The 18,768-nt window shown below is 52.0% G+C and overlaps 1 protein-coding gene across 5 annotated transcripts in view; it reads left to right on the top strand.

The window, feature by feature from the left end:
* Positions 1-18,768, top strand: part of TRAK1 (trafficking kinesin protein 1) — a 222,718-nt gene that overhangs the window by 98,183 nt on the left and 105,767 nt on the right. For all 5 annotated transcript variants that reach the window (XM_075556004.1, XM_075556005.1, XM_075556002.1 and 2 more), the window contains one exon: positions 16,773-16,967. Coding sequence is in view for 3 of the 5 variants with exons in the window: in XM_075556002.1 (XP_075412117.1) it covers positions 16,773-16,967 (195 nt within the window). In the remaining 2 variants the exon portion in view is untranslated. The remainder of the gene's footprint in view (positions 1-16,772; positions 16,968-18,768) is intronic.

The raw sequence follows: 18,768 nt of genomic DNA, 5'->3' as shown, positions 1-18,768 counted from the left end.
TGTGGTCGTGACATCATTTCATGTCAACTTGATAAATAAGTATAGGGGTGGAGTCTAGTCTGTCAATCAAGTCACAGTCTGGTGATGCTTCCTTGAGGGTGTGGCCTTCTCATGAGGATTCTGGGAATTTCCTCTCTTTCTCCCTGAAGGTGGGCCATACTCTCTCTCCCTGCTTCACCTTCCTGTTGAGGAGACACACTCAGAGAGCTGGAGGAGCTACATGGAGAGCCATGCCCACGCTGAGATGCTTCCACTGCCATTGGGTCCACGAGACTTTTCACCCACCAGTCTGTGAGCTTTCTGCATTCAGCATTATTGCATGTGCTATATGAGTCTTAAGAGGAATATGTGGACTGGTTTCAGATATATAGGCTAATATCAGACTTATGGACTTGATCCGGACTGGGCTGGGATGTTTTCTCAGTACACAATGGCTCTTTGATATAAGAACTATGAGTGTCTCTCTGATTTGTTTCTCTGGTCTACCCAGTGGGACTGGGAAGATTCCTAGGTGAGTTTGTTTTGTTTTAAATCAAGATTCCTTTGGCTAGCACGGCACAGAAGCCCTGGGCTGCGTCCAAGGAGCACTCAAAGCACCGTGTTGGAGAGAAGGGAGGCTGAGAGGAGGAGGGAAATGGAGGGAAAGGAGAGGCACGAGGAGAATGACTAATCAGCGAGGCCAAGGCCTCTGGGCTGGAGGCTGCATGGGTGGTGGTTAGGACCGTGGTCTCTGGGTTAAAAACCAGGGCTTGGAACTTAACTGCCGTGTGAGGTCAGTCCAGTCCCGCCTCTTGGGCCTTCATCCTTCGAGTGTATATACACTTGGGGAGCTGAGTCCCCCTCCTCCCCCCACTGTGAGGCTGTGGGGAGGACTCATTGAGTCAGTGGCTGCGGGTGCATGGAACTGGTGGCACACCACAGACATGCACGTTGATAGTATCCGCGTTTGCAAATGAAAAAACACTGCCGGGTTCTTGCCTGGTTCCGCCCAATCCGATAAAACCCAGGTGTTCCGAAGGAAATTCGTTGAGGAAAACACCGCTGGCGAGGAAGGGTAGGAAGGATAAGGAAGTCCTGGATAAGCGTTGAGGCTGCAAAAGGAAAGCTTACACAGAGCTTCTTACATGATAAGAAGATCTATTTGTTCCAGAAAAACTCGCTCGCTTTACAAAGCTGGGCACCCCAAATAGCACGAAGTGTGCGACTTTGTAACCAGAGCGCTGACGCACCACGGAGCAGCAGGAGATAACACCCACAGTCCAGCCAGGCAGCTCCGCCCCTGGTTATTAAACTCTCACTGAACAAAAGCGCAAAGTGGGCGTGAGGCCTATGGGGAAGCGGGGCTTGGGCCACTGGGGCTGCTATGAAGACAGGCACCCGAGGGAGTGCCCTTCCACAGGCCAAGAGCCTGGCAAAGCTGCGGTGCACCCCTCTGGGGGCACCGCCTTGGAGTATTTTAAGTTTTGTTAAAACAGGGCCAAAGGATTCCTCCCACGGCGGTAGAAGGGCCGAAGGGCTTTATCTTTGCCTGCCCACGTCTGGAATTACTCTCACCATTCAGATTCCTCCTAGAGCAAAACTGTGGGGAACCCACCTCCTCCTCATCCTGACAGAGCTTCCCTATCTGCCAACGCCCTGTGAGCTCAGTATGGGCAGTCGTGTTGCAGCAGAGCAAGGCTATTTGTAGACAAAGACTAAGCATGACTCAGGACTCAAGGAGTCCTGGTGGCAGTGATTGAAACACTCCACTGCCAACAGAAAGGTAAGCAGTTCGAATCCACCAGCCCCTCCGTGTTAGACTGGGTTGACCAGAGAAACAAATCCAAGGACACTCGTGTGTAAAGAGGGTGCTTTCTATCAAAGTGCAATTGTACATTGAGAAAATATCCCAGCCCAGTCCAGATCAAGTCTATAAGTCCAACATTAACCCATGTGTCTGATATTAGTCCATAAATTCCTCTTCAGGATTTAGTGGTGGTGGAAACATGTCAGCGCTGGTGCGGGTCTCCACGTGGGCTCCTCCAGCTCTCCGAGGGTGTCTCTCTCTCAACAGGAAGGTGAAGCAGAGAGAAAGTGTGGCCCACCTTCAGGGAGAAAGAGAGGAAGTTCCCAGAATCTTCATCAAAAGACCACACCCACAAAGAGGCACCATCAACCTGATTGACAGGCTAGACTCCACCCCATACGCTTATCAAGTTGACATGAAATTGCGTCACTACCACACCTTCCAACTGAGAAGGACGTGCTCATCTGCTTCTGTAAAGATTAGGAGTGCACCCTTGCCCTCCCGTCACTTCCAGCTTACAGTAAACCTATAGACTGCCGTACGACTGCCCCATAGGGCTCCCCAGGCTGCAGTCTTCACCCCAGCACAGCTTTCTTCCATGGGTTAGACTGCCAACCTTTCCGCTAGCAGCTGAGCAACTAACTACTGCTCTACCAGAACCCCGCTGTAAAGATGGCAGCCTTGGAAACCCAACAGGGCAGTCCCGCCCCATCCTCCAGGGTCACAAGCGTCAGAGTAGGCTCAGCCGTGGCTTCGGTGTTGGGTTAGGGTTACAAGACAACTGCAAGCTGGGAGAAATAACTTGCAACATTTTTGATGGACAAAAGTTTCGTGTGAAACCCCTGTGTGTCTCGACAGTCAGGAGTTGAACACCTCTCATAAAAAGGCGCACACCTGAGTCACCTGTCAAGGATCTGCCGGACGGTCCATATGGGTATGAGAAGGTCGTGGTGATGCGGTGGGGATGGCGGTGTTAGGGGCTGTGGAATTGGTTCCCACCCTATGGGTCTGTACCACCGTACATTTGTTAGGTTTCAGCCCATTGGTGCAGCCACCGTGTTGATCTGTCTCATCAAGGGTCTTCCTCTTTGTTGATCACCTATTTTACCAAGTATGATGTCCTGTTCAGGGACTGGTCTCTCCTGATAACATTTCCAAAGTCCTCGAGACCAAGTCTAGCCATCATTGCTTCTAAGGAGCATCCCGGATGGACTTTCTTCCAACACCGATCTGTTTGTTCTGTTGGCAGTCTACGGTACTTTCTGGATTCTTCATGAGCACCGCCATTCAAACTCATTGAGTTGTCTTACTTATTTAATGTCCAACTTCTATGTGACTAGGAGGTGATGAAAAATGCCCTGGCCTGAGTCTGGCACACCTCCGTCCTCCAAAAGACATCCACGCTCTTCACTCTGACGAGGTGCTTGTGCGGCAGATTGATCCCGGTGCCATGTGCCCTTTGATCCCTTCGCTGCTGCTTCCAGGAGCCTTGGTTGTGGGTTCCAGGAGATGAAATCCACTGCAGCAGCATTCTTGTCTCCGTCTACCCTCATGTTCCCCATTGGTCCAGCTGCGAGGATTCGGGTCTTCTTTACAGCGAGTTGTCATCCACCCTTCATCTCCGTCAGCAAGTGCTTCGAGTCCTGGCTCCCAGAAAGCCAGGGTGAGGAAGGGTGCCTACACTCAAGAAGTGAGTACCAATGACACACGAGGACTACAAATAACCAAACACAACAACCGCTTTGATAGCAAAAGCCAAACAAAGCCCCCTTTCCTGGTTCAGGATCCATTCCAGGACCCCTCAGGACAGGTGTTTGTTCTGTCTCTGCCCTTTGTGAGCGCTGACCCTTGGAGAGACCAGGCCTTTGAGGCCCAGGACATTGATAGAGTAAGGAGACCAGTAGACCTGTGTTACACAGGGTTCTCTAGAGAAACAAATCCAGAATGCTAATATATATATATATATATATATATATATATATATACAGATAGATAGATAGATAACATAAGAAATAAACAGTTAATTTATAAAGCAGTACAAATGGCTCAGTGCAACTCACTCCCGTGAGACAGTTGTGAGGCACTGTCAGCCCTTCAAGTCTTGAGGTCTGCCGTAGTCCTCTGTAGAGCAATTCACGCTATCCGGACACAAGCAGCAAACAGCAAGGCAAATCACCAACAGTCCGCCAGATGACAGGGTCCGACAGTCCCCAGCTCAAGAGATGTAAATTCTAATGGTGTGGCGAAGCAGGTCTTGAAGGAACCTCAAACTACAGGGATACAGTCCGCGGGCTAGATGTCCCACAGGTAGTGTAGTTTGAAAATTGAGGCAAAGAACAAGCAAGGCAAACCACACACTGGTTCAGTGATCAAAGAGCAAGAGACAAGAAAGGCAGAGCTCGCGGAGCCATTTCTCTCTCCGCCCTTCAAGTAATCCCATGTGTTTATCGGCCAGGTTGGCACAATAAACTAACTACCTCAAGACCCATGGGCCTTTCTGTAATGGGGAGGAAGGTGTCATTTTGCAGTCCTGGTCTCCAGGACTTTCCCAGACGATCACCGTGGACCCTTATCTCCTACCTTTGTGCTTGTAGAGGTCTGACCACCCCCACCCCCTGCCCCAGCATCAGACACTTACTAAAGGACCTCCTAAGGACTAGCTTCGATCCGCATTCCGTGTTGCCGCGTTGAGTGAACCCTGCTAGGTAGCCTGCCCCATGGAAGACAGATGAACAGTGGACTATAGACAGAGTGCTTGGATGAGGACTGAGTGTGATTGTGTGTGTGTCTACGAGAGTCTGTGCGCGGCGGGCTAATGCAAGGAGAGGTCGCCTTGAGCCAGGTTCAGCCCGATGGCTGGTGGCTCGGTGTTTTTTTGGAATGGGCGTCTAGTGGCATTGCATGGCAGTTTCTCTGTTATTGCTAAGTGCCATCGAGTTGGTGCCAGCCTCGGGTCCCACAGGAGGAAACGCTGCCAGCCCCGCACCCTCCTCACCAGGCTTATGCTGGAGCCCAGTGTTGCAGCCACGGTGCCAACCCATCTCACCAAGGGTCTTCCTCTCTTTCGCTGCCCCCCTGCTTGGCCAAGCACGGTGCAGGTTTCAAAGTTAGGGTGTTTCTGAGGCTAACAGAGAGTAGTATTCTTCATCATAACAGAGCAGCAGAGATAAGCTAGGACGGTCCCTGGCCCACCACGACGACAGATGGGGCGTCCTTGCCAAGTTCTGGTTCCTATCTCTTCTCTGCACCCCACCCCACCCCCCTCCTGGTGTCAGCTGTCATCCTGATTCTGCATTTGATTTTTTTTTTGGAAAGTCTTCAACTTTGCTCCCTGTTTATTGTAGCATGCTTTTCACGTTTTTTTTTCCATCGATGTTTTCATATTGTATGTGTTTCTTGCAATCTCATCTCTCCCCTTTTTTAAACTACCCAGCATTCTGCTTTTGATGTCTTGGAAATTGATGCACATCCATCTAATGTAATCAAGAAAACTGGCCGGGCCAGAGCTTCTCTCTGAGTGAATCACGCTTTATTGGTGCTTCTCTGGAGCGGCAGCTAGCTTGCTTCCATTTGGAGGTGATTAAAAACAGCGTTACCGAAACCACCCTGTTGGCTTGCCGTGAGGACTTCCCCGGAGCGGAGTCCTGGGAGGAGAGCCGTGGGGCCGTGTGAGCATTGCGTACTCTCGTCAGGTGCAGGTGTGCTGTGAGCAGGCTCATGTCGTGGGCGCTTTCTTCCTTTCTTCTTGCTCTAACTTTCTCAGACGTAATCCCTGCTGTGAGTGACTAGTTTTCGCACGGGGACTGAACAGGTTTTGGCTTTCTACACACGCCGTCAAACTGCTTTCTGCACGCGTGCCTCCAGTTTACACTGGCTCCATCTGTCTGAGCAGTAGTTCCACTGTGAACGCTTCCATCATAACCGTATTCCCATGGGATCTTTTGACGCTTAAAAAAAAAACAAAGGCCCGCCGATCATTAATAATCATAGGCTGTAACACTCACGGGTTTTAGAAACATGCTGAAGCCACTCGGAAAGCCCCAGTGGTGGTGGTGTTAGTATTTTCTCTACTACTCTCCTAGTGAAGCAGAAGGTGGGTGGACAGCAGAGCCCCCTGTGTTTGGAGCATTCTCCTGGAGGATCCTGCAAGCCTGGGCTTGGTTTCTCCGCGTTAACGTGCCCCTTTCCAACACAGTGGCGATGCCACTCCGGCCTTCGATGATCCCTTAGACTCGCCCGCCCTGCGATTTGACACATTTGTGCAGGCAGGTTAGGGCCCCCCTCTTTTCTGAGACAGCGGGTTGGGCTTTTGATGTGTTTGAGGGGTTTTTGATCATTAATTGGGGCTCTGACAACTTGTCGAACAATCCAGACATCAGTTGTATCAGGCATATTTGTACATAGGTTGCTATCACCCTTTTGTAGAGCAATTACTTTCTAAGGACCCTTGGTATCAGCCCCTCCTACGCCCTGCTCCCCCCCCGTGACTCTTGATAGATGATAAATTATTATTATTTTCATATCTCACACTGAGTGCTGTCTCTCTTCCCCCAGGGTTACTGTTGTTCTTCCTCCTGGAACGGTGATTGTGGTTGTTTGTCAATCACTATGATCAGTTCCCCCTTCCTTCCGTCTCCCCACCCCCCTTCCCCCTACCCTAATGGTATTGCTATTCCCATTCCTGCTCTGGGCTTGCATGTGTCGTGAGCTCTTATCTCTTAGTTTTGCCTGTGTCCCTGCTCCAGTCAAGTTCAAAGAGAGGGGTTTGGATGTGTTGCAGCCTCCCTAGTAGGAGCCTTCCTTCCAAACCCTGTGTCCTGCCCTGTGCCTCCACACCCCACTGTTGCACAACAAGCTGAAGGGACAGGGCCACGCTCGGTTGGGCAAGATTGCCCTTTGGCCTCCCTCCAGCACCCTAGTTTCTGCACAGGACTGGAGGGCATCTTCAGGGCTGTGTCAACAGTGAGCCAGCGTCCCTGTCCATGCAGTGACCGCGCCGTCCCTGACGCCGCGGCTGTTCCTCTCTCTTAGAGAGAGTCATGTCTGGTGGCGTTGGCGGCCACGACCATTCTGGAGAACTCTCTGGTGCTGCTTTCTTCCCTTCTCCTGGGCTTTTTGCTTCCATACCTGATTCTCGGCTTGCCCTTCCCCCCTCAGCCACAGAAAAGGACACGAAAGAGCAGCTTTGTCCCCACCCACTCCTCCGGAGCCGTGAGGGGGAGGACAGATGAGGACCAGGTGGGAGTGAGAGCACGGGATTGTGATGCTGCCGCTGCGTGGCCTTGACTCGGGTCCGTGTGTGTTCTCCATGTCCTGTTGGTAAGGGGCAGGGTGGGTGAGGTCTCTGCGGAGAGGGGAGGCTTCCCTTGGAGGCAGGCAGACAGGGACAGCGACGCATGAGGAGGGAGCCGGTGGGAGATGCCATACCTTGCTCACCGTTTGGGCATGTTGTACCCCGGGTCTCATTGCAGGCTTCTTTTGTAAAGCACACTTAATGGGCCAAGTAAGATCACGGCGCCATGAGCGAGCTGCCTTTCACACCCGCAAAGGCCGGTGTGCTCCCAAACCTCGGAGGACTTACGTGGAAAGGGCTTCATCTTCATAGCTTCTGGTTCAGGTCGACAGTAGAGGCTCTTAGAGAGCCGAGGACCCCTCTGGGGGACCGTGGGTGCCCACGGGTCCTCCGGAGGCCCCCTAGTTCTTGGTGGAGCATGCCTGCACATCCTTTGGAAGGGCCGCCCGCCGTGAGGGTGAGTTGGGTTGAAATTGGGGTTGTGGGCTGGGCGTGGATGGGCTGGCTGCTTCCTCACAGCCTGGGCACCCCCGTGCTAAAGGCTTCCTTCTACGGAAGAATCCATGAACGCAGTGATGGATACAGGTGCTGGGCCTCACATGCTAATATTTACTGTGTGTTTGCGGGGTCCCCGGAGGGGCTCTGGTTACCAGGCTGAGTTCCCCAGAATGACTGAGAGTCTGAAGGTGTGGCTGCTACTTCCCGAGACTGCTTTCTCTGAACTGTGCCCCTGTTGCCGGGTCTCTGTGTGACTCTTGGCAAACCCCTCGGACTCGCTGCACATGGGGTCTTTTTCCAGTCATGGAGTTGGTGGAGTTAGGAAATGCAAACACTTTGTCGGCTCCAGTGTGGGATTACAGCTTGCTGGGGAGACTGAGTACCCCGAAGATGTGGAGGGTCCAGGGCTCCAAGCTGTGTAATCTCACGATCGGGAAGAATTTTCTAGAGGGAAGTCCGCCAGGCACCAGTGACAAAGCATCCCGTGTATCTCTGGTCGGCCCAGTTGGGTGATGAGTCACTAAGCTTGCGTTCTTCAGTCTTGTTATCTCAGACGTTTCCAAGTCTGTAGAGAACACTTTGAAAGTGGCCCAGTCGGCGAGGGGTCTTGTCTTGTGAAACCTTGGGACCAGGGCTGCAAGACTGCAGACGCAGCCAGGGGCTGTGGTGTCCTGTGATCCTAGACAAACTGGCTTGCCAGATAACAGCCAGTTGAGTCTTGAGGGGTTACTCCGTCATCCTGTTGACACACTCAACACCCACCCCCACCCGCTGCTACGTGTGCATAGCTTCCTGGGCTTCTGGGCTCGGTGTGGAGGGAAAAGCCGGGAGCCGCACAGCGAGCAGGGCCCGCCTTGGGGCTGCCGCGGCTCAGATCATTCAAGGAGAGGCCGAGACGGTGATTTTTGTGCGAGGACCCTGGGGATTCAGCCTTAGCAGCGCTTGCTGTCCCTGCTGTGACGTGGCGGCATAGTTGAAGGTGCTGGGCAGGTTGTGTGCTCGGAGGGAGGCCATTGGGTTATCCATGCAAGCCCCCTAGAAGAGGGCCATAGCCCCTCTCTGGGAATGAGGACCTGTCCTGAATTCAGGATAATGGGAACATCCCAGGTGCTCAGGACACCTAGGGCAGGGCCAGAGGGGTGCGGAGGTGAAGGGACCTGTTATGTCTGCTCCCAATCCGGCACCTGCCACAAGGGTGGCGGGGTCTGGGTCAGTGTTGCTGGGTGACTGGGGACCCCTCACTGTCCCCCCCAGGGACTTTTCTTCAGTGGGGGAAAAGGCCCAGGTGAGACCCAGAGGCACCCGAAAGACCATGACGCTAGGTGGCGCCACCTCCCTCATTCTGAAGGCTGGTGCTTGTCCATCCGGACACCTGCCTCCTCCTTCCCTACCCTGGGGCAATTCACCCAGCACTGTATGGTGTACTTTCTGCCGCCTGGCATGGGGCAAGCGCCCTGCCCTTTCCAGAGGGGCTCCCAGTGAGCCACTAGGGAGGGGACTTGTAGCTAACACTTCTAACGTGGTGGTGAAGTAATTTCCACATCAGGTGCTGTGGTAGCCTGAGGAGAAGGGTCATGGAAGGACAGAGTGACATTTGAGTGGTATCTTGGAGGCACTCGCTAAAGAGCCAAGGACATACTGAGCAGCTAGTGTAAACATATCTCTAGGGGGGGGGGTTGCGTGTGTGTGTGTGTGTGTGTGTAGAGAGAGAGAGAGGCTGGTATGACTGATCGGAAGGGCACTAGAGACCGTAGCAGGCACTGGGATTAAGAAAGATCCTCCAGATGTGAACTTGACTTTGTTACCTAAGAGTGGTTACCTGCTTTCTTTCTCGCCTAAAAGTCTCAGTGGAAGGTGGGGGTGGGTCCTTCTCTCCAGGTGGCTGTAGGGTGGCTCAGGCAGTCCTCTGGGGGTCCCCTCCCCAGCCCCATCGCTGAAATTGAGCAGGTGGGAGGGGCCTGACTTAGAAGCTTGCATCACATCCACTAGACTTGTGGACCGACCTCAGTGTGTGGAAACCTGAAAAACACCGTTTTTAACCTACTGGTTATGTGCACAGTCGCATCATGATGGGGGGGCGAGGTGGTGTCACATCTTTAAAAGGAAGAGGTATCTCAGGCCCTTTGATGGTTTGATACTCGGGGGTCCTGGGCTGTGACTGCATGTTTTGCAGAGGCCCTGGGGTTGGTGGTGAGGGAGTGGGGGAGGGTGGACCAGGAGGTTGATACCCTTCATTTTGGGACTGGCTCTGGACACACTGTTGCTGGCTTGTTATTCATGCGCCTGGAGCTGTGGAAGGTGGTGCCCGGGGAGAGAAAAAGGGTCCCTGTCCTCCAAGTTGGGCCAGCAGTGCCCCCACTCACCCTTGTGGTTCTGCAGAAATAGGATCTCGTTTCTCAGCCCTGCTCCCTGGCTCTGGCTGGGAAGGTCGGCGTGCGTAATAGCATCACCCTAGCACACATACATGTGCAGCCTTCCACCCACGGAGAACACAATCTTGCAGATTATAGTGGCCACGCAGTCCCTTACACTTCAAGTGCGCCGACCTCGAAGATGGGCAGTAGGTGACAGAGGGAAGGACAACTGGGAGCTGGGAGCCAGACAGCTCAGATACCTTACTCTGGACCTGCCTCTTGGCCAGCAAGGTCTCCCCCACCCTGTGTGCTCGGCTCCTCCTTTGTGAGCCGCCAATGACATCCCTACCCCAGGTTGCTCGAAGGCTCCAAGGGGGCTTCGGAAGCACCCAGCTAGGCGTCAGGGGCACCTCAGGAGGCAGCTGCTGAGAGTTCGTTTCTCGTTTTTAATTTTTAGAGGCAATCAGCTTGTCGTGTTTTATAAACACACATGCCAAGCAGCGACCAAGCCCACGTTAAAAAAAAATTGTTACCTTTTTCTATCCAAGCCCACTTTTAACATATGAAAGACTCAGTGCTGGTTGTTGATGGAAAAAGTAACTTCCGATAAAAACACCAAAAGCAGCAACTTAAAAAAAATAATCTTATTGGGAGCTCTTACGGGTATTATGACAATCCATAATTCAGTTAGATCAAGCACACCATCATTTTACAAACATTTTTTCTTCTTGAACTATTTGATATCAGCTCCTCTTTGTCCCCTCCCTCCTCCACCCTTAATATTATAAATTATTATTATAACAATTTATTAAATTTATTTTTTCTCCTCTTCTTTTTAAATTATTATTAAATACTTGTATTGGGGGCTCTTACATCTCATCACAATCCATCCATCCATCTGTCCATCCATCCGTCCATCCACTGTGTCAAGCACATTTGTGCATTGGTGGCCATCATTATTTTCAAAACATTTTCTTTCTGCTTGAGCCCTTGGTGTCATCTCCTTATTCCCCCCTCTTCCTCCCTCCCTCATAAACCCTTGATAAGTTATAGATTATTGTTTTTATATTTTTCATCGTTTGCTGTCTCCCTTTACCCGCTTTTCTGTTATTTGTCCCCCTGGGAGGGGATTATGTGTAGATCATTGTGATCGATTCCCCCGTTTTCCCCCAACCCTCCCCTTCCCCTTCCCCTCCTGGTATCTCTATTCTCATTATTGGTCTCGAGGGGTTTATCTATCCTGGATTCCCTGTGTTGTGCTCTTTCTTTCTCCTTCTCCTCTGTCTCTCTCTCTCTCTGTCTCTGTCTCAACACAGCAAAACATACACCAACTCCAAGGGCTCAGGTAGAAGGAGCATGTTCTGGAAATGATGATGACAACCTGTGTACACGTACGCTTGATACAGTGGGTGTGTGGAATGTTATCACAGCTGTAGGAGCCCTCAGTAAAATGATTGAAAACAAGGAAGGAAGGAAAAACCAGACACCGTCTCAGCAATTTCGGTGGCTTTGTTCACCTTCACCACGTGGTGCCACCAGTCTCGCTCTCTTTTCCCACGCCACCTTGGGGCGTTCTTGTGGCCGAGGCAGGACATTTACCTGACCTCGGCCCAAGTCAAGGCCAGGTGCTGATGTTTCTTTCATGGGGGGGGGGGGGTCACCTTACAGAACCTTCAAAGCCACGGAGCCTGTAAATCACGAAGGCCTTCTGGCTCAGCTCCCCGCTCTGATACTGTATCATTTGCTCCGAGGAGGAAGCCGATATCTCTCGGGCGCAGGGACCCACAGTGTAAACAGGTTGACCTTCAGCCCTGCCAACGTGGAAGGACAGGTCAAGTCTCAGCCTTCACACTGCTGCCAAGGGACTCCCAGGCGGCACGCTCGTCTTAGGAGAGGCTTATTGTGTGTGTGGTCTGGCGTTGGTTGCCACCGCCAGCAAATAGCACTGGCACCAGCAGGTCCCTGAGGGTTTTGTGGGCGTGCTGGGTGGGTGCCCTGCCTGGGCTTCTAAGGACGGGCTGGTACCGCCTCGGTGGAGCTTTGGTGACCGATGGCCTCATTAGATCTGGGCTTAGCCACGAGGCGGCTGGGTGCCAGCCTTCCTTGACCCGGGATCCCCCCAGTCGGGTGGAGGTCACATTTGGCTGTGAGGCCTCTGCCTGCGATGAGCTCTGTTGAGGGATTTGTGTCTGTGCTTGGTATGAGAGGAGGAAATGCTAGCCTAATTGGGACCCCCCCTCGGAACCTATGGAATGGTGCTTTGACTTTCCTGGGAGAAGGGGAGAGACAGGAGGCCCTGTCTGTCTGCCTCAGGTACCTGCGGTCCGAGGCAGGCGTTGGCAGAGCAGCCCTGTTCGGGTTTTCGGCTCTGAGATGCCAAAGGTGCTTGCCGTGGCACTTCCCGTTACGGGCGGAGAAACCCCGTGAGGGCACCCCATATTGTTTTCTCCCCAGACTGGAGGGAAGAATCTCCCCCAAGCTCCAAGTAACATCCTGATGCCTTCCTTCTCCACTTTGAGTAGACACGTCACTTAGCACCGGAAAGCTCACGCTGATGCCCGTTCTGGACCGAGACTCAGCAGGGGCGGGGAGGGGGTGGGGTGGGTGGGTGTCAGACGGAGATCCAGTGTGGAGGGAGGGGCTGATGGGTGGGCTTCTGTCCAAAAGGACATGATGTGTTTGTTCCTCCCCCAGCCAAACCAAGCGCACCGCCGTCTAGTGAGTGCTGACTCACAAACACCCTCATTGCCGGCACCTCCGTATTTTTTCCCCACCTGTGTTTAGACCTTCCAGGAGCCCCGGTGGTGGGGTGGGTGACACATTGGGCGGGAACTACAGTTCGAAACCACCCCTGCCCTGTGGGAAAAAGATAAGACTATACTCCTGTAAAGAGTTGACAGTCACGGAGGAGCCCCCGCGGTGGTACAGGGGTTATGAGTTGAGCTGCCACCTGCGAGGTCCACCATTGAATCCACCAGGCACGCTGGGCTTTTGATTCCTGTGAAGAGCTTCGGTCTCCGAGACTCGCAGGGGCCGTTCGACCCCGTCCCACAGGGTCCCCCTGAGTCATCATCCACTGAAAGGTTAGCGATGGAGCTAGAATAATCAAACGGTCACTTTGCTGCCCTTGTGACTGTGTAACTATTAAATAGAAGATATACCCAAAGGCATTTTATGATCTCATACAGTTAACACTTAAATAAGAACAATGAGAGAGAGTTAACTCCAGAGTTAGCAGCCTCGGAAACCCCACAGGGGCAGTTCCGCAGGGTCACTGTGTGAGTCGGCCGCTACTTGCTGGCAGGGGTGCGTGGTTGGCGATGGGGCCTTCTCGGTGGGCGGCAGTGGCCTGGCAGGTGAAGCGCCGGACTGCTCACTGAAAGACCCAAGTTCCAAGACGCCGGCCAGTCAGCCGGAGAAAGATGAGGCTGTCTGCTCCCACGGGAGCTCTGCGGCCTCGAGAAAGCCAGGGAGGGGTCTAAGCTGCCCTCCGGGTTGCTGTGAGTCAGCAGCCTGGTTCGGTTTGGTGTCACCCTCCTGAGGCACAGAGGAGCGGGAGACTGTCTGCTGGTTCCACCTGCTCTGTCAGTGCTCCAGGGAGTGGGGGTCTCATGGCCCTTCTGCCTGCCCTCCCCCTCCTCTTCTCCCCTGCTCCCTTCTCTGGTGAGGCTGGGTCTTGGTTCCAGCTAGCAGAGAAGTGAAGTGGCCTTTCTCGTGGACAAAAAACATCCACACCCCCTTCCGTGGCTACCCAAGGGGCTCCCTCATGTGCTTCCTGGTCCCTCTGGTGGCCCTCCCCTTCACAGCCCAGGGAGACACTCGCGGACTCCCCGCTGTGGCTCTCGGGGCTCTCCCCTCCATCGGCGAGGGCATCCTTGTCTCATCTCAAGATGTCCTTATTTTCCCTCCCTGTTTCGTGATTTTAAGATTCTGGAGAGACACAGGGTCTGCAGCCAGGGACTCAGACAGGACTGCAGCCACCCTGACCCAGGCCCCCCTTTGTTTTCTCCTTGTGTCCAGGCAAGGACCAGGCACAGCCACCCTGCTGAGGCTTGGCCCTGAGACTCTCAGTCTTCCACGGGTGCCACAGTCTCCTGGGTTTATTTACGGCTTGGCCATGTGCCTGCCGCTCATTCATCAGCTCTGGTCCCAGACGCTTTGTGCAAAATGGAATGACCTAGTCACTAAGTCCTAGTGGCTGATGGTCAGAACACGCTGATGGGCGGCTACCCTTCACCGTTGGCATTTGCTGCATCCCTTCCCTGTGTTCTCCTTTGAGCAATGGCCGCGGGATGTGGATGTTGTGTGAAGGCCTGCCCTGGGCTGTGGTTACCATTTTTCTGGGTTTACAGTTTAGTGTAGGAAAGACTGCGTTGGTGTGCTTTGTCTGGGTTGATTCTCCCAATCCTCCCCGCCCCCAAGATATTATTGTGCACCCCCTACATGCAGTCTGGACCAGGAGTTGGGGAGGGGGCAGAGGGTTGGGGCCGCAGCATTGAGAATAACTGCCAAATGGACATTTGCTGTCACCTACGAGAATAACCGCAAACCCAATCCATCCCCATCTGACTCCTAGCGGTCCTGTAGGACTGGGGGGAGCAGCCCCATAAGGTTTCCAAGGCTGGGAATCTTTCCCAAAGCACACCTGCCACATCTTTCTCCTGAGGAGTGGCTGGTGGGTTTGAACCACCAGTCTTTGGGTTATCAGCCAACTAACTACTTAACCATGATGCCAACCAACCAACCAACCAACCCACCAACCAACCAACCCACCAACCAACCCACTGACATCTTGTCAACTACAACTCAGAGCGATCCTATATAGGGGTTTTGAGACTGTGCTTCTTTATGGGAGCAGACAGCCTCATCTTTGTCCCTTGAAGTGACACGTGGGTTTGAACTGCCGACCCTTTGGTTAGCAGCTCAACGCTCAACCCAAAGTGCCACTAGGGCTTATGAAATACTCAGAAAACGCAAGCGTGTTAGTCTTGGTAGACTAAAGAGACAAATCCAGAGACACTCATGTGTATAAGAAACAGCTTTATATCAAAGAGTAATTGTATATCGAGAAACATCCCAGCCTAGTCCAGATCAAGTCCAAAGCCCGATATTAGCCCATATGTCTGATGCCAGATTGTAAATTCTTCTTCAGACTCATACAACACATGCAATGATGCCAAGTGCAGGAAGATCACAGGCCAGTGGGTGGGAAGTCTTGTGGATCCTGTGGCGGTGAAAGCATCTTAGCGCTAGTGTGGGTATCCATGGTGGCTCCTCCAGCTCCAGGGCTCGGCTCCATGTGACTTGTCAGCAGGACGGTATAGCAGAGAGAGAGAGTGTGTGCATAGCCTTCAGGGAGCTATTTATCTCTATCATGCCTCCAAATGAGGTCATCAAGCTGTGATCTGATGGACAGGCTAGACTCCACCCCTGCACCCTTAATCGTCTCAAGTTGACACCAGATGTGCAGCTGCTGCAGCCAGGCTTTGTGCCTACAGTACGGGGGTGAGAAATGAGCTCTGCTGGACTGATGAGCGCAATAGCAGGTCACGGAGGACGTGGTATTCAGGCTCTCTTTGAAGGATGTGTGCCTCTTGGTTTAATGGTCGGAGACACCCTGAGAATAGACACCACTTGTTGCAAGAGCAGGGCCATGACTCTCGTGCTCCTAGTTAACTCTCCCTTGGCTCTGGCACTCGGCACCTGCCCACACCGTGAGGGTGAGAACTCCACAGGTCTGCCTTGTTTTCTGGGCCTCAGCCTTCGACATAACAGATTCTTTCTCTCTCGCCATTCGTGGAAAATATTTGACTTTTCCCTCTTTGGCAGGTTTCTACCTTACGCCACGTGGTAGTGACATAATTTCATGTCAACTTGATAAATAGAATGTAGGGGTGGTGTGTGCACTGTCCATCAGGTCACAAGGTAGCACCCGCCAGGATTCTTGGAACTTCCTCTTTTTTTTCCTGGGAGGAGGATCACACCCTCGGCTTCACATTCCTGTGGCTGCTGGCAGTCAGAGCCCTGGAGATGCTTCTACCTCCACTGGATGCACAAGATATTTCACCCTCAGCCTGTGATCTTGGTGCATTCAGTGTCATTGCATGCGCTGCATGAGCCTGAAGACTATGGACTAGTGTCAGACAGATGGGCTCATATCAGACTTAGGGACTTGATCTGGACTGGGCTGGGATGATTTTTCAACATACAATTGCTCTTTATAGAAAGTTCTCTCTTACACTCAGATGAATGAGTATCCCTGGATTTGTTTCCCTGGTCAACCTGGACTAACATACTGCATTTGACTTTAGCAGGTTTTACTGTAGTTGATCAGTTAGATGGATGTCTGTATGGTGGATAAAGAGGCAAATGACTACGCTTAATGAAGGCAGAGTTCTAGGTAAGAGGATACCGGAATGGTATGAGAGTGGAGGAAGAAGTTTGGCCAATGGTAGCTCAGCGAGGTTGGTTTGGCTCGAGTGTCATGCGAGTGTCATGCGAGTGTCATGCGTTTGAGGGAGGCTGGCTGGAGAAAGGCTTGGGCAGAAAGGGTTAGGTCCAGATGGGGAGGGTCGGAGCATGTTGGCCTTTGATTGCAGGTAGTGGGGCAGCGAAACAGCAGGCACTATGTTGGAGAGATGTGGGTGGAAAGTCTGCCCAATTCTGAGTCATGAGAGTAGAATTTAAATTAGGCTTCAGCCCCTCACCTGCCCTTGTCTGACGTCTCCCTGCTCTTGCAATGTGGCCAATGTAGCTCCCGGCCACGGGCCCCTTATCCAACAGCACTGGCGCTTTCCTGGGTTCTGGACCCTCACCCTCGGTTCTCGTTCCCTTTCTGCAGATGTGTGCAATAGTACCGACCTTCCGGAAGTCGAGATCATCAGTCTGCTGGAGGAGCAGCTGCCCCACTACAAGCTGAGAGCCGACACCATCTACAGCTATGACCATGACGACTGGCTACACACCCCACTCATTTCTCCCGACGCCAACATCGACCTCACAACAGAGCAAATCGAAGAGACGCTGAAATACTTCCGTGAGTAGTTTTTGTCTTCGTGCCAAGATGCTCTGAATTTCTTAAGTCGTGGTGTCTCAGAGAGGAGACCCCGACCTCCTCTACTGGTTATCTGATCTTACTGCTCACCACCCACCAAGAGGCGGCCCAGGAGCTGTGAGCGTAAGGTGTAGCCACGTAAAAAGGCTGGACTTTCAAATGTGCAGCCCTGTCATTTTGGGGGAGGGGGCCAAGTATGGGTTTTCATTAAGCCAGCTTTCTTCCAACCCCATCAAAGGAATGTGGGAAATGCTTCCCATTCATCACCAAAAATGGTACAGCGTGAGCCCCTTTGAAACTTTGTATTGGGAAGCATGTTGTCCATCCTTAAACCAAGGGATGATGCTGACATACAAAAGAGGTCCTACACTTACAGGGAAAAGTGGAATTAGACGATACTGGGTATTTTCCACACGCGTCTTGAAGGCCTCTTGTGTGGGCAACACCATATTTGGGTGGCACAGCAAGAAGGACAATGCTGTGGGAAAGCTGATTGCTCTGTTAGTTGGTGTCTCAGTCATCACACGAGGCAGTAGCTCCAGCACTTGTTAGGGTAAGCAGGACGCTAGACCCTCTCGGGGGACAAGGGAGTTGACGACACCCAGTGGGGCTGTGATGATAACAGGTTGCTGACTTGAAAAGAAAAATGACAATGGAAAAATAATGTATGCAGATGCGGCTTTTGATTTTCATGAGCGAGGTGCCTGCATTGGAACAATTCCACTCTAGAAATTCCTGGCAGCCTTAGAAGCTGGGTCAGACAGGAGTGCGCAGTTCTCACTCATGTTGAAATAGCTCACTTAAATTTATGTCAACTTGAACCTGCTCTGAGTTAACAACTTAAGGAGCTTGCAACTACTTTTAAACTGATGGTGTTTACATATCTGTGTATCACTGTGCCAACTTAAAAAGAAGAAGACACCCCCCCCCCCCAGCATCCTGCATTTGCGTAGAAAGGAAACAAACCCAGGGACAAAGGAACTATAAGAGAGCTAAATACCATGGCAAGGAGGGCGTAGAATGCCCGGTGGGGTTCCATCAAGGGCAATGTAGCCGAGAGGAATTGCTGAGAATCAATTGGAGGGCAAGCATGATAGTAGGACAGGAGGAAGGTGAAAGGATATAGAAGAAAGAACTAGAAGGCAAAAGACATTTAAAGAGATATAAATATAGGCATGTATATATTAATATAAAATGATGGAGATAAAGGGCGATGTACATATATTTATAAGTATTAAGGTAGCAGATGGACATTGGATCTCTACTCAAGTCCTCCCTCAACCCAAGAACACTTTGTTCTATTAACCTGGAATTCTGTGATATTCACCTTCCTGACACGATCGCTAAAGGCAAAGTGGGTGCATAAGCAAATGTGGTGAAGGAAGCTGATGATGCCCAGCTATCAAAAGATATAGCATCTGGGGTCTCAAAGGCTTGAAGATAAACAAATGGCCATTTAGCTGGGAAGCAACAAAGCCCACATGGAAGAAGCACACCAGCCTGTGTGATCGTGAGGTATCGATAGGATCAGGTATCAGGCATCAAAGAACAAAAAATGATATCATTGTGAATGAGGGGGAGTTTGGAGTGGAGACCCAAAGCCCATCTATAGGCAACTGGACACCCCTTACAGAAGGGTCGTGGAGAGTAGACGAGCCAGTCAGGGTGCAGTATAGCACCAATGAAACATACAACTTTCCTCTAGTTTCTTTAATGCTTCTTCTCCCCCACTATCATGACCCCATTTCTATCTTACAATTTCAGCTAGATCAGAGAAAGTACA

The sequence above is a fragment of the Tenrec ecaudatus genome, chromosome 8 (assembly GCF_050624435.1).
Source record: "Tenrec ecaudatus isolate mTenEca1 chromosome 8, mTenEca1.hap1, whole genome shotgun sequence".
NCBI classification, from domain to species: Eukaryota; Metazoa; Chordata; class Mammalia; order Afrosoricida; family Tenrecidae; genus Tenrec; species Tenrec ecaudatus.
The sequence above is the reverse complement of the archived record's forward strand: the minus strand, read 5'-3'. Positions and strand labels throughout refer to the sequence as shown.